At 41.9% G+C, this 13,448-nt stretch overlaps 1 protein-coding gene across 1 annotated transcript in view; it reads left to right on the top strand.

Moving 5' to 3' along the window:
* The window catches only part of LOC139643094 (inositol 1,4,5-trisphosphate-gated calcium channel ITPR1-like), a 37,621-nt gene extending 24,305 nt beyond the window's left edge, over positions 1-13,316 (top strand). The window contains exons 11-31 of the mRNA XM_071518251.1: positions 1,727-1,881; positions 3,577-3,676; positions 3,861-4,021; positions 4,126-4,267; positions 4,707-4,865; positions 7,110-7,282; positions 7,899-8,018; positions 8,480-8,674; positions 9,095-9,346; positions 9,492-9,633; positions 9,746-9,899; positions 10,003-10,193; positions 10,405-10,537; positions 11,035-11,089; positions 11,175-11,340; positions 11,692-11,865; positions 11,988-12,062; positions 12,216-12,353; positions 12,458-12,583; positions 12,706-12,906; positions 13,056-13,316. Coding sequence (XP_071374352.1) covers positions 1,727-1,881; positions 3,577-3,676; positions 3,861-4,021; positions 4,126-4,267; positions 4,707-4,865; positions 7,110-7,282; positions 7,899-8,018; positions 8,480-8,674; positions 9,095-9,346; positions 9,492-9,633; positions 9,746-9,899; positions 10,003-10,193; positions 10,405-10,537; positions 11,035-11,089; positions 11,175-11,340; positions 11,692-11,865; positions 11,988-12,062; positions 12,216-12,353; positions 12,458-12,583; positions 12,706-12,906; positions 13,056-13,316 — 3,273 coding nt within the window. The remainder of the gene's footprint in view (positions 1-1,726; positions 1,882-3,576; positions 3,677-3,860; positions 4,022-4,125; positions 4,268-4,706; positions 4,866-7,109; positions 7,283-7,898; positions 8,019-8,479; positions 8,675-9,094; positions 9,347-9,491; positions 9,634-9,745; positions 9,900-10,002; positions 10,194-10,404; positions 10,538-11,034; positions 11,090-11,174; positions 11,341-11,691; positions 11,866-11,987; positions 12,063-12,215; positions 12,354-12,457; positions 12,584-12,705; positions 12,907-13,055) is intronic.
* Positions 13,317-13,448: the final 132 nt, after the last annotated feature.

Raw genomic sequence — 13,448 nt, 5'->3', positions numbered from 1 at the left:
AAAGTCCTTAGTCAGCCTGGTAAAATCCACTGTTCACAGTATGTCACTCTCAAGGAAGATCAGGGTGAGACGATTCAGCCTTTCCTGTGTCATTGAGAATCTGAGTCTATTTTTCACTTTTGCCAGCTTAGAGAAAGAGCACTTTCATTCACTTGCATTAGTAACAGGTAGCATAAGGTAGGCCTACCCGGATCACTCGATCACTGCTGGGATAGCGATCAGCTATGTTGCTTCAGCTACAGGCTTGAAAATTGTGGTTTTGTTCTTTTCTTATTTGCATTTTATGTGCCCCACACTCATGTTTTAAAAAATCCACCATGATGACTGACAACCAAATTCCAGAGTTGCTACAGCAATGCTAATAATGTTGTTTACCTATTGCCTTATTTGTATGACACAGTGTAACCTTTCAAACCCCTTGATTGACCAGAGGGAAAACCAGTCAGCAACCAGTAAATTACGTACTCCATGTTTAAAGAAAACTGGAAATCCATCACTTATTGGATTAAATGTATAAACTCTACTTAGTTAAAGGGGCCCTGGGAATTATGTGATTTAAAATATATATATATATATGTATATATATAAAGTATATTCACTGTTATACACTGTTAAGGATAATTTCAGGGCCCCTGTTGGTGTGGGCCCCTACTCTATAGGCCAGGTAAGCCTGTTAATAAATCCTGGCCAACATATGTTATTATTCAAGTTGAACACTTTTCATTTACTAATGATGGTTATTGTAAAGTATTACCCTGTAGTGTCAGTGGACTGTATGGAAGGTTAGTCACTGGTTCAGAAGTGGTATTTCCTATTTCCAGCAGCAGATGGCAGTGTGTGTATTTGCAGAGTGAGAGGGTATGAAATGCTCTGTGTGTTGGTGACCAGCAGATGGTAGCCTTCCACTGGGAATGCATATCACAGCTCTTTGGTTCTGCGCAGCAGTCCAGCTCAGCACAGAAGCTGTGGCAGTCAACACAAGGTTGTTCACGTCTGCTGGCCAGGCAGTCAAGTGAACTGGCTCTGAGCATGGCTGTGCATGAGTTTACTGGCTCACTACTACAGTGGGATGGGCCGCCATTACAAAATAGTAACCCAGGGAACAGAACCATAACAAAGATCCCAGACAAAAGAAAATAACCCCCAATTTACTGTAACAACTATTTTCTGAAGTTCTGACTGTATCATAAACTAGCACACTATACTAATTCAATACCACAGCTTTTATTATGAAATGCCAGGTTGCCCCCTACAGCGGGAAGATTTGATGCTATAAGTCGGTCAAAAGTCTTTGCTGGGCTACCTTTTATGGGTTTACTGAATTAAGACTATAACACTATACTGGTACAAATCCAGTTAAACAAAAATAAATTAGATCATATAGTTGTGCTCTTTGGTGGAAAGGTCTCTTTGAGCTGTGCGTTTCTTATCTTGTGTCAGTTCCTGTTTACTGACACCATGAGCATGTGAGGTCAGTGTCTAGAAATGTTTCCACACTAGTAAACTATTTAAGCCACTTTGACTCCATACTGAGCTGTGGCCCTGCAGTGTCTTACTGTAGACATGGGTCACTGTGGAATACCTCACACAATATGATGGTTGATCTTTACACATACGTAAGATATCTAAGTCACTGAGTGTGAGCGTCTGTGTGTGGTGTTAAGATGATATCTGTTATGTTGGTAATTTCTGATGAAACTGTGGTGTGGCCCTCCTTCCCCTCCAGCTGGACTCGGAGCAGGAAGCCTTGCGAGCGCGTTTGAGAAACACCCAGGATAAGGTCATGTACACCCTCGTCTCTGTCCCCGACGGAAATGACATCTCCTCCATATTTGAGCTCGACCCTACCACCTTGAGAGGGGGAGACTCCCTGGTGCCCAGGTAGGATGGCCACAACATGAAGGTGTTGCAGTGAAAACAAGTCCGAGACCAGCAACTCTGTGCATACAAACACAGTGCATACACACAAAAGTTGCTCTTCCACGGAGAAACCCATCTGCATGAATTCAAACCTGATCAGACCTGTGCTATTGTGTCTGCGTCAAGTAGAATACATGGTCTATTCCCTTGTCTCTCATTCTTTCCACTGACAAAGAGACTACAGACATGTTTGAAATAGGGGACTTCCACTGTATATCTAAGTCATTTTATTATGGTTACAAAACAATAAACCATGGAAAGAGTTTGTGTGTGTGTGTGTGTGTGCGTGCATGTGTGTGCCTGTACACTTGTGTATACAAAAGAGTTTGTGACTTACTGTAATTCACAGTGAACACTGATGTCATGCTGGTTATAAGGGTAGGGAGTTCTTAGAGAGTTCTTATTCAGTTGTTATTCATGGTGCTAAAGGAGCAGACAAGGATTATTCACACTGTAAAATGAATTGCAGCAAACCCAGATCTTGGTCCTGAACCGTGTGTGTGTGTGTGTGTGTGTGTGTGTGTGTGTGTGTGTGTGTGTGTGTGTGTGTGTGTGTGTGTGTGTGTGTGTGTGTGTGTGTGTGTGTGTGTGTGTGTGTGTGTTGCGGCGTGATTAGTTTCGCATCAGTCACACATTAGAACAACAGTGTGTGTTTGACTCACAGTATCTACAGAATTTCACTAGAAGAGCTCAAGGAAGAGGAAACAGTTAATAATTCACATGAGTGTGTGTGTGTGTGTGCGTGTGCCTGGGCATGTGGGACTTACAACAACTTGAAGTAAAAGCTGTTATGCTTCACTGTGCTGCTGTGTATCCCAATATACTGTTAAAATGCAAGGATCCTTTCATGTAAACAACAGGACTACTACAAAGATTGGACAGGATGACCAATCAGCTTCAACCGTGAAAGTGACTGCAATTCACTGAAACCCTAACAATTTTACAGTATAACCATCAAAGCCAGTAACTAAGTACTTTTACTCAAGTACTTTTCCTAAGTACAAAGTTGAAATTAAACATATTTGTGCTTCACTTGAGTCTTTCAATTTTACAGAACTGCTTTTACTTCACTAGTTATCAGATACTTGTTACCTTTAATAAAGAGTTTTTGCATGCAACACGTGATCATAAAATAATGCATATGTTTTTCTCTGAGACAGCTATCTGAGAGAGAAAGCAATCTGAGCAAGCATGAATAGACCTGTGACTTTAGCTTGGCCCAAAGAGATTATCCTCTGAAGATGGAACACTGCTGTACCTAGCACTGAAATGCAAGGATGTCATATTGCACGTGGACTGTTTCTTACATACAACAGCAAATTCTTTATTACCTCCATTGAAGTATAACTGTGAATAGAGAACCCGACTACTGTTACATCAATGTATTTTTACTATTACTAATATTTGTGTATTTCTTCCACCACTGAACAAAGCACTTGTCACGAACAATAATTACAATTTCTGTTGCAGTTATTTAGAAATGTTCCAACCATTTAGAAACCAGAAATTTCCGTTCTTAATAATCAGAGAAAACCATGATAGTTTGTATAGGGAAAGAATGAGATGAGTCACGCTGATGAGAGTGAAAACTACTGACATGACCTGCTTGTGTGTGTGTGTGTGTGTGTGTGTGTGTGTATGTGTATTTGTTTTCAGGAACTCATATGTACGGCTCAGACACCTATGCACTAACACATGGGTCCACAGCACCAACCACCCCATTGACAAGGAGGAGGAAAAGCCTGTCATGCTGCGTGTGAGTGACAGCTCATTCTACAACACTGGTTAAGTGTTGTAGCTCTCACCACCACTAGACTGTGTACCGCATGCTGAGATACAATCCTATCTGTGTTTATGTTTAGGAGGCAACCCAAGAAATACCCGATAGATGACAAAGTTGTAAATTTATTGCACATCTTTCTATTATTTCTTAATTCAAGATTGGCACCTCCACACTCAAAGAGGACAAAGAGGCTTTTGCCATTGTGCCTGTCTCCCCAGCCGAAGTGAGAGACCTCGACTTTGCCAATGATGCCAGTAAAGTGCTGGCCTCTATTGCAGGAAAGCTGGAAAAAGGCACCATCACACAGAATGAGAGGAGGTACAGAGTGCAGAGTGGGACAAGATTGTGAATTTCTAACACAGGACATAAGATGTTCATGTATTATGATGTGTGTCTGTGTGTGTGTGTGTGTGTGTGTCCAGAGCGGTTACCAAACTACTGGAGGATCTGGTGTTTTTTGTGGTGGACATTCCCAACAATGGACAGGATGTTCTAGAGATCATGGTCAACAAACCTAACAGGGAGAGACAGAAACTCATGAGAGAGCAGAATATCCTCAAGCAGGTATTGCCTTTAGTAGATGTAACATCACTTTGAACCACATCATTTGATTAAGTTTACCATAGATTTGTTTTCTGTTAATGATTGTTGAACTTATCATTACGGTTGGAACTGTACGATGTATTAATATAGGTGCTGTCTTTGAGTGTTCTAAATGACTGTCTTTCCGTTACTCTTGTTTTTTGTTTTGTTTCATTTTTGAATGTCTGATTGTACAATGTTTGCAATGTCATATTTACAAATCACACGTGTGTGTAATGTTTGAAAGAAAATTAATAAATACTTAAATGACAAAAAAAAAAAAAAATGATTGTTGAACTTGACCGAATTTCCTCTAACCTCAACATTTATAATCTTTATCATAACACAAACCTGTTCAGTTATGTCTATCTACATGTTCTTTTGGCTTTTATTTCAATATGGTTACAACATCTGTGTCCAGATCTTCAAGCTGCTGCAGGCTCCCTTCACAGACAGTGGGGACGGGCCCATGCTGCGACTGGAGGAGCTGGCTGACCAGCGCCACGCCCCCTTCAGACACATCTGTCGCCTGTGTTACCGGGTCTTACGCCACTCCCAGCAGGACTACCGCAAGAACCAGGTACTGTCTGTCAGGTCTGCAAGCTCGATTAAGTCTGCTTAAGAGTAGCAGACAGGGCCCCGCAAGACGTGGGTGTGCGTGCCACTAGAGGTCCCATACAGCTAGAGGTATGCATCACAGAGGTGAATAGTTGCAGGTGTCATAATTATTTTTCGTAAGATAGGATAATCATTTGGATTGAAGAGGTGGGCGAAGTGCAAAAAGTTAACAGCCTGAGTGGCATCTAAACTGCCTTCACATAATGTTGTCGTGCTGGTTTGACATGTCCAGCCCATCATTAATAGGCTGGGGTGAAACAGGGATGATATAATGCTGTTGTATAATGCTACTAGATTCTACTCTAATTTGTTTTGGTTGGAAATAATAACACAATAGACCTTTTAAAAAAAATGTTGTTGGCTGTTGTTTTATAAATCAAGTGGCATTGAGATACTTTGTGCTGCAGAGAATCAATAGGATGTTTTAATTAATTTATTAGCAAATTGCTTTATATGACAACTTTAAGTTAAATGGAAACATACAATAAAAGCCTACTAATTATTTAGATAGAATGCCCACTATGGTGTCATGCTTCACTTTTACCATTGGTTGTTGCCACAGATTCAATGTGCTGAACATCCCATCCTAACAACTCTGGTACAGCACCTGAAAGCAGCATAATCAAATAATGCAAGAATACAAAGTGGCAACATTATGCTGCTGCATGTTGAAACTTGTTGCACTTACAAGCTTACTTAAACTGTAATGTTTACTTAGTACCTTTGCAGAACATACTGGTACATTTTTGCCTTAATTGAATTGAAAAGTATATAACCAATTATAAAGGCTTTAAGAACCTGGTAATTCCATGGGAACACACAACACCTTCATCACAGTTCACCTGAATTTCTGAGAAAATTAGAAGGTATTTCTTAGTCATACACTGAAGTATACAAGGTGGCCATTCATCAGAGATGAATCTCAGGATACCAAATTTATGCAACCTGTAGGAATCTACCAATAATATAGGAAAATGTACCATGAAATTAGAGGGAAAGTATGTGGTCTGTCAGTTTGTTTGTCATTATATATAATATATATGATATGATATGATATGATATGATATGATATGATATTATATTATATTATATTATATGGATTATATTATATTATAAGGAGTTATACCTTTACCATCTGAAAATGAACAAACATTAAACTGATGTTGAATTGAATTGGGCAAATTTATTTTTTGAGCAAATAATCAATTTATCAACAAACAATTTACCAGTTCCACAAAAGATTAGGTTAGGCTATAATGTTTCAAATGTCATCACCTATGACAAGCAAACACACATTAAACAACTGATCAGTTCCAAAAAACATATTTTTGAAGGGACCACTGGCTGTGATTAGTAAACGGACAGCTACAGTAAATGGACAGTCAAAGCCTTTTCACACAAAGCAGTTGGCTAGCATGTCTTGTAGCTCAGTGGGCAAAAATCAGCAAATCAGGTATAGACCTGTTATGATATTTCTCATTTCTTGTGCAGCAGGAGCTTTACTGAAGTGTTGTGTCCTTAACTAACTTACAGAAAGTCACAGTGACCTTCAGTCTCTGTGGCAGAACTGATGTGATTATCATGGCTTAGAATGTAAAAATCATGCCTGGAATCTGAGATCTGTAATTGAATGTCCTGTGCAATGTACCAGACTCACTCGCCTGGCCCCTTTATCAAATTGTCTGCTCTGATATGAACACAGAGCTAGAGTAGCTCACAGACTAATGCTATTACAGATGCATGTACAAGGAAAACATAGCACTCCTTTTTTATAAGGCTCATGCATTTCCCTCTGACAGATTACAGTGTAATTGTTAGAGTGGTCGTTTCATTACGTTGTTCTGGTCCTTCTTAGCAAGCTCTGTTTTCCTGGTCATAGATGAAAGACCAGAGAGCTCGGGCTTCTATGATGTACCACTATTAGCCAATAAAGTAATGGATGCAGATTTAACAAGGTTATGCCGTATAACCTTCCAAGAGACCGTAAAGAGGTTAATAGGCTAAGGCATTATGCATTATATACCAAATTTCTGGCAAAGATTGTGATCTGACTAGGATGGACTGCTATATGGAAATAATATGAATGATTTATTCCTGTTGTGAATAATGAGATTTTTATTTCACAATGAGTCTGAGTCTGGCAGCTGTGCTTAGTTGAGGTTGTGCTGATGTTTGTGTATGATCAGACCGTCTGTCTGTCCTGCAGGAGTATATAGCCAAACAGTTCCGCTTCATGCAGAAGCAGATTGGCTATGATGTCCTGGCTGAGGACACCATCACAGCTCTGCTGCATAACAACCGCAAGCTGCTGGAGAAACATATCACTGCCGCTGAGATTGACACTTTTGTAAGCCTGGTCCGCAAGAACCGCGAGCCCAGGTGTGTATGTGTGTGTGTGTGTGTGTGTGTGTGTGTGTGTATGTGTGTTTTTGTGTGTGTGTGAATTTGTGTTCTCCGGGTACTAGCCAATATCCCTGTTAAAGTATTTTTTGAGATAAGCAGTTTATATGCATCTTCATATCCCAATCACTAATATCTCTGTATTTATGAATGTACAGAATAATTTTAATATGAACATGGAAACAGAGCATTCACACACCGGGAAAAACAACCATAGCCAGAAACCCACAAGTAAGGACATGCGGCACTTGAAATGAACTCACATTGGTATAGAGAGTATATTTAATGGAAGTCTGGTGATTAAATGAATGTGGATTGGAATGTTTTGGTCATTAAACATACTAAACACACCATGTAAAGGGCACATTGTTCTCTCTGGGAAGATGTTATGTTTTTGCAGGGTCCCATAATTGAAGTCTGGTGGCTGAGTTAATGGGGGGATTTTTTCAGAGCATCATGAGTGATTGAATTTTGTGTGCCTTGTCCTACGTCAGACGTATATACATTCTTATCTATTATAAGGAGCCTTTGGGGCAACTGATGTATGTGTGCCTGTATTTCTGCGTGTGTGTGTGTGTGTGTGTGTTCTTTCCAGGTTTCTGGACTACCTGTCGGACCTGTGTGTGTCAATGAATAAGTCCATCCCAGTGACACAGGAGCTCATCTGTAATGCAGTGCTGGACCCGGCTAATGGAGACATCCTCATAGAGACAAAGTGAGTCATTTCCCCTAACATACCCCCCGCCCCCCCCTTTCCTTTTCACCCATCTGCCCCTCACTCCCTTCTCCCACTCAGTATGCCGGTCATTTTATGCCCACTGCCATAAAAGCACCATGTGATATCCACACAGGGCGTAAAGTAAAATACATTTCATTCATTGACCACTGAATAATATATGCTAATATGTTGAAACAATATTAAGCTTTGCTTTGATCCAGCCATTTTTCAATGTTCATGGCAAGATGGGCCAAGGTTTTGCATTTACTCAAACATGATCCCAGAGACCTCTCTTTGCATTGCAGTTCTCACATTTCAATGTGGCGCAACTTTTTTTTAAAGTTAGCACAAATACTAATTTCTATAAATGAACAAACAAAATTTTGATAGCTTGAACTACCTGTGTAATCAGAGTTTATATCTGTATCTTCCCGCTTCTTTCCCCCTTGTTCCTGCAGACTGGTGCTGTCCCGATTTGAGATTGAGGGAGCGTCGCTTGGGGAGAACTCTGTGGAGTCAGAGGAGGATGAAGAAGAGGTGTGGCTGTTCTGGAAGGACAGCAATAAGGAGATCCGCAGTAAAAGCATCCGGGAGCTGGCCCAGGATGCCAAGGAGGGCCAGAAGGAGGACCAGGAGGTGGTCAGTTACTACAGGTACTAACTGGACCTCACGTTTCATGTGGCTGGCTGGGATGAAGGGGATAACACCTGCCCCAACCTGACTTTATTTTGAACTGAACCAGCCAAGGAAGGTGTGGCTCTGTATTAGAATCAGTACATGGTGCACTTGATAATTCTGTCAGTTTTGCAATTGTGACTCCACATCGAAAAATAGTCACATTTTGGGAGATAATATTTTTTATAGATTATTGTTTGTTACATTTAAACAGCATATTACATAATATAGGTAAATTAATCATTTTGTTTTAATTATTAATTACTGAATCAAGAAGATTTTGATCAAACCTCTCATGTAAAATGGGTCTCCTCTGAAGTTTAAAGTGCATTTGGTCACATTTTGCTGTTCCAAGTATAGATCTGATTCTGGAGTGTATCTCTGTGTTACTACAACAGGTACCAGCTGAACCTGTTTGCCAGGATGTGTTTAGACCGCCAGTACCTGGCAATCAACAAGATCTCTGGGCAGCTGGATGTGGACCTGATCTTGCGCTGCATGTCGGACGAAGACCTGCCCTACGACCTGCGAGCCTCCTTCTGCCGCATGATGCTGCACATGCATGTGGATCGCGACCCGCAGGAACAGGTCACACCTGTCAAATACGCACGACTCTGGTCTGAGATCCCCTCAGAGATTGCCATTGACGAGTGAGTCAATGGACAAATTCAATGGGTCAAGCATTGTAGCATATTTGATGTGTCTTTGACTCTTATGTGGAAAACAAAAATCTCTCAAAAGTACGTATTTGCAGTGTTTTCAGGTTGTATGTTCTTATCTTTTGTCTCATTGTAGCTATGACAATGATGGGACGTCTAAAGACGAGATCAAGGAGCGTTTCTCTCAGACCATGGAGTTTGTGGAGAACTACCTGAGAGATGTGGTGTGTCAGAGCTTCCCATTTGCAGACAGGGAGAAGAACAAGCTTACCTTTGAGGTCAGTCAGACACATTGTGGATATAACATTAGAATCATCCTCACACCACAGTGGTCACATCATAATGGTGGAGTCATCAAGCCTGTCCAAACTGCCTATTTTCCTCCTTCAGGTGGTGAATCTGGCCAGGAACCTGATTTATTTTGGCTTCTACAACTTCAGTGACCTGCTAAGACTGACGAAGATCCTGCTGGCTATTCTAGACTGTGTCCATGTGAGCACCATTTTCCCATTCAACAAGCTGGACAAAGGAGATGAGAGTAAAGGTAGGAGAACCCTGGGTTTCACAGGGAAGGACCAAACACTTCATGGACATGGAGTTGACGTGTGTGTGTATGTGTGGGTGGGTGTGTGTGTGTGTGTTTCCAGGTATTAACGTGATGAGGTCTATTCATGGGGTAGGGGAGCTCATGACCCAAGTGGTCCTGAGAGGAGGGGGCTTTCTTCCCACCACACACATCAATGCCCCCAATGGAGAGGCTGTCAAGACCCAGACTGAACCAGAGAAACAGGACATACTGGTCATGGACACCAAACTCAAGATCATCGAAATCCTACAGGTGACGAGCGTGCATAAGAATCCACATGAATACACACACACACATAGATATGCATACCGGACACACACATACAGTAGCTGCCACCAGGTACAGGCCTGTTACGATATTCCTAATTTCTTGTTTAATCTTCTCTTCGCTGCCTCCCAAATATTCACCTCGTAACAATCACAACAATCATCGATGTCCTGTGTTTTTCTGTTCGGTCCTGCAGTTCATCCTGAATGTGCGCCTGGACTACAGGATCTCCTGTCTGCTTTCTATCTTTAAGAGGGAATTTGATGAGAGTAATTCCCAGACTGACTTGTCTATAGCTGGAACATCGGAAGGACCAAACAATATGCCAGGTCAGATCAACCAGTGTGGCCCACTGAGCTAACTGAACCCACTGAGCAATTTTACGTTGATTAGACGTTTAAAACACGTCTAAATGGCCCATAGCCGTCTAGGCTAAATTAAGTTTAAATGGGGTTGAAAAGTGAAAGTTTATTAGATGTCTATACATAGACAAAATTATCCTAGGCTATATGAGAGCTACGCATAGACGCAATGTTTAAATTACTTCTTGTGCTCAGATAGTTATCTTGTAGGCTAGTCTACAGGACTTCTCTGGTGCATATTTTTGGTATTTACAGATGTTTATTCATTGTAATAATGTATTTACTGCTTGGTCTAAAATAGGTCTATACATAGCCGTAATGATCCTGGGCTATATGAGAGCTAAAGCATAGACGCGACGTTGAAATCACGTCTTTTGCTTAGTGGGAACAGTCTAAATATGAATTGGTGAATACCCATTTATTGGTAAAGTCTGTGTTGGAAATATCTTTTTTTTTTATTCCAGGGGCACTGGATTTCGAGCACATAGAAGAGCAGGCTGAGGGGATATTTGGTGGAAGGTAGTCATAGTTTCAATGCAGAAAGAGTCATAAACGACACAAATAGAGGATGTGCCTTGATCTGTGTGTATGTGTATGTGTCTAGTGAAGAAAACACCCCATTGGACCTGGATGACCACGGTGGCCGTACCTTCTTGAGGGTCCTTCTCCACTTAACCATGCATGACTATCCTCCCCTGGTGTCCAGAGCCCTCCACCTGCTCTTCAGACACTTCAGCCAAAGGCAGGAAGTCCTGCAGGCCTTCAAGCAGGTACCTCCACAGTGAATATACACATCTACACACGCCAGACCTGGAGCAAAACTGCAGCAATGAAAATTGTACCATTTTGAAGTACTTTATACTTACCCAGTGCTTGAACATCCTCGAAAGTGGACACATCACTTGCCAGATAAGCTCATCAACACTCTTTTCTCAAATATATGAAACATATTCAAATATTTAAATATATTTAGCTAGTATTCTGCACAGCTCTGACACATACATGCATACACATACAAATGCATTCACAATGACATTGGAATGAACAGTCGGCATCATTCCTCCATTCCTATTTGTCTGCCTGTCTCTGTCTCTCATGTTGGAACATCTATGTGTTACCAGGTCCAGCTACTGGTCACCAGCCAAGATGTAGAAAACTATAAGCAGATAAAGTCAGACCTGGACCAGCTGCGCTCTATCGTGGAGAAGTCTGAGCTCTGGGTGTATAAGAGACAGGGGCCAGATGAGGGCATTGACGCAGGAGAGGGGCTCTCTGCTGAGCCAGAGCATAAGAAGGTACAGTATGCATCACAAAAGTCATACATAACCACGGGAAAGCCAGTCTCCACTAAGTATCTCTACAGTAAGGCCTTGTTTACCAATACAGTGTTTCTGGTTTATTCTGGTATATTCTGTAGGGTGACTCAGGTGGTTCAGACAAACCAAAGAAACCAGAAAGCACCAGCAGTTACAACTACAGAGTGGTGAAAGAGGTAACTATCTTACATCCTAAATGGTTAAGAAGCTACTAGCTGCTGTTGTTTCAAATGTTGTTGTATGCCCATAGTGCAGAGACTGACCGTCTTTTCCCTTACCCCGCTCCCTCACATTTTCTTCCTCTCTCTGCTCTCACTCTCCTTTATCAGATCCTGCTGCGGCTCAGCAGGCTGTGTGTCCAAGAAGGTCTTTCGGGCAGGAAGAGTAAGAAGCAGCAGCAGAGGCTGCTGAGAAACATGGGGGCTCATGCTGTGGTCCTTGAGCTCCTACAGATCCCCTATGAGAAGGTACCAATGTCTCTCTAGGAGATGTCGTTCAGCGATGTACTGTATGTGTGTGCATGGGTCTGTAAAGTGGACACACCTTCACCTCAGCCATTTTTCCAATCCAGGGGGAAGATCTGCGCATGCAGGACATCATGAAGCTAGCCCATCAGTTCCTGCAGAACTTCTGTGCAGGAAACCAGCAGAACCAAGCCCTCCTCCACAAGCACATCAACCTTTTCCTCAACCCAGGGGTGAGCAGTCTTTCCAGAACACTCACCACCTCATGCCAATCATTTAAAGAAATCACTTCTTTTGGTTTTAATCAACAACAAACATTGTCTTCTGGTGCCCCACCCTTCTTGCTCTTCTTCAGATTTTAGAAGCAATCACCATGCAGCATATCTTCATGAACAACTTCCAGCTGTGCAGTGAGATCAATGAACGTGTGGTTCAGCACTTTGTCCACTGCATCGAAACACATGGCCGCAACGTCCAATACCTCAAGTTCCTACAGACTATAGTCAAAGCAGAGAACAAGTTCATCAAGAAGTGTCAGGACATTGTCATGGCTGAGGTCACACCTCCTCGCTCTTTCCACAATTTTCATACCCACTATTTCCTGTTGTCTAGCACATCAATGTAACAAGACCTTTTATTGTTTGGACTATGCCACAGTTTCTCCCTTTGTCATGTTGTAACTGTGTGTATCTGTTTCTGTTATAGCTAGTGAATGCCGGCGAAGATGTTTTGGTCTTCTACAATGATCGCGCCTCCTTCCAGACACTGGTCCAGATGATGCGTTCGGAGCGGGATCGCATGGATGAAAACAGTCCTCTGATGTACCACATTCACCTGGTGGAGCTCTTGGCTGTCTGCACTGAGGGCAAGAACGTCTACACAGAGATCAAGTGTAACTCCCTGCTTCCACTGGATGACATAGTACGGGTGGTGACCCATGAGGACTGCATCCCTGAGGTGAGATGAACTACAATTGCCCAAATAGAGAAGTGCTGAGGATCTGGCAGCCACGAGAAACAATAAGGCAATGATGAGGCAAACTGATTGCAGATCAGTGCTCCTATGACACACTATACATACAGGCCCAGGTTTTATTTT

This window comes from Centroberyx affinis, unplaced genomic scaffold (assembly GCF_046629955.1).
Source record: "Centroberyx affinis isolate AG114_WGS23_722 - 3 ecotype Tasmania unplaced genomic scaffold, CSIRO-AGI_Caff_v1 ptg000560l_1, whole genome shotgun sequence".
Taxonomy (NCBI): Eukaryota; Metazoa; Chordata; class Actinopteri; order Beryciformes; family Berycidae; genus Centroberyx; species Centroberyx affinis.
This window is presented reverse-complemented; position numbering and strand designations above follow the sequence as displayed.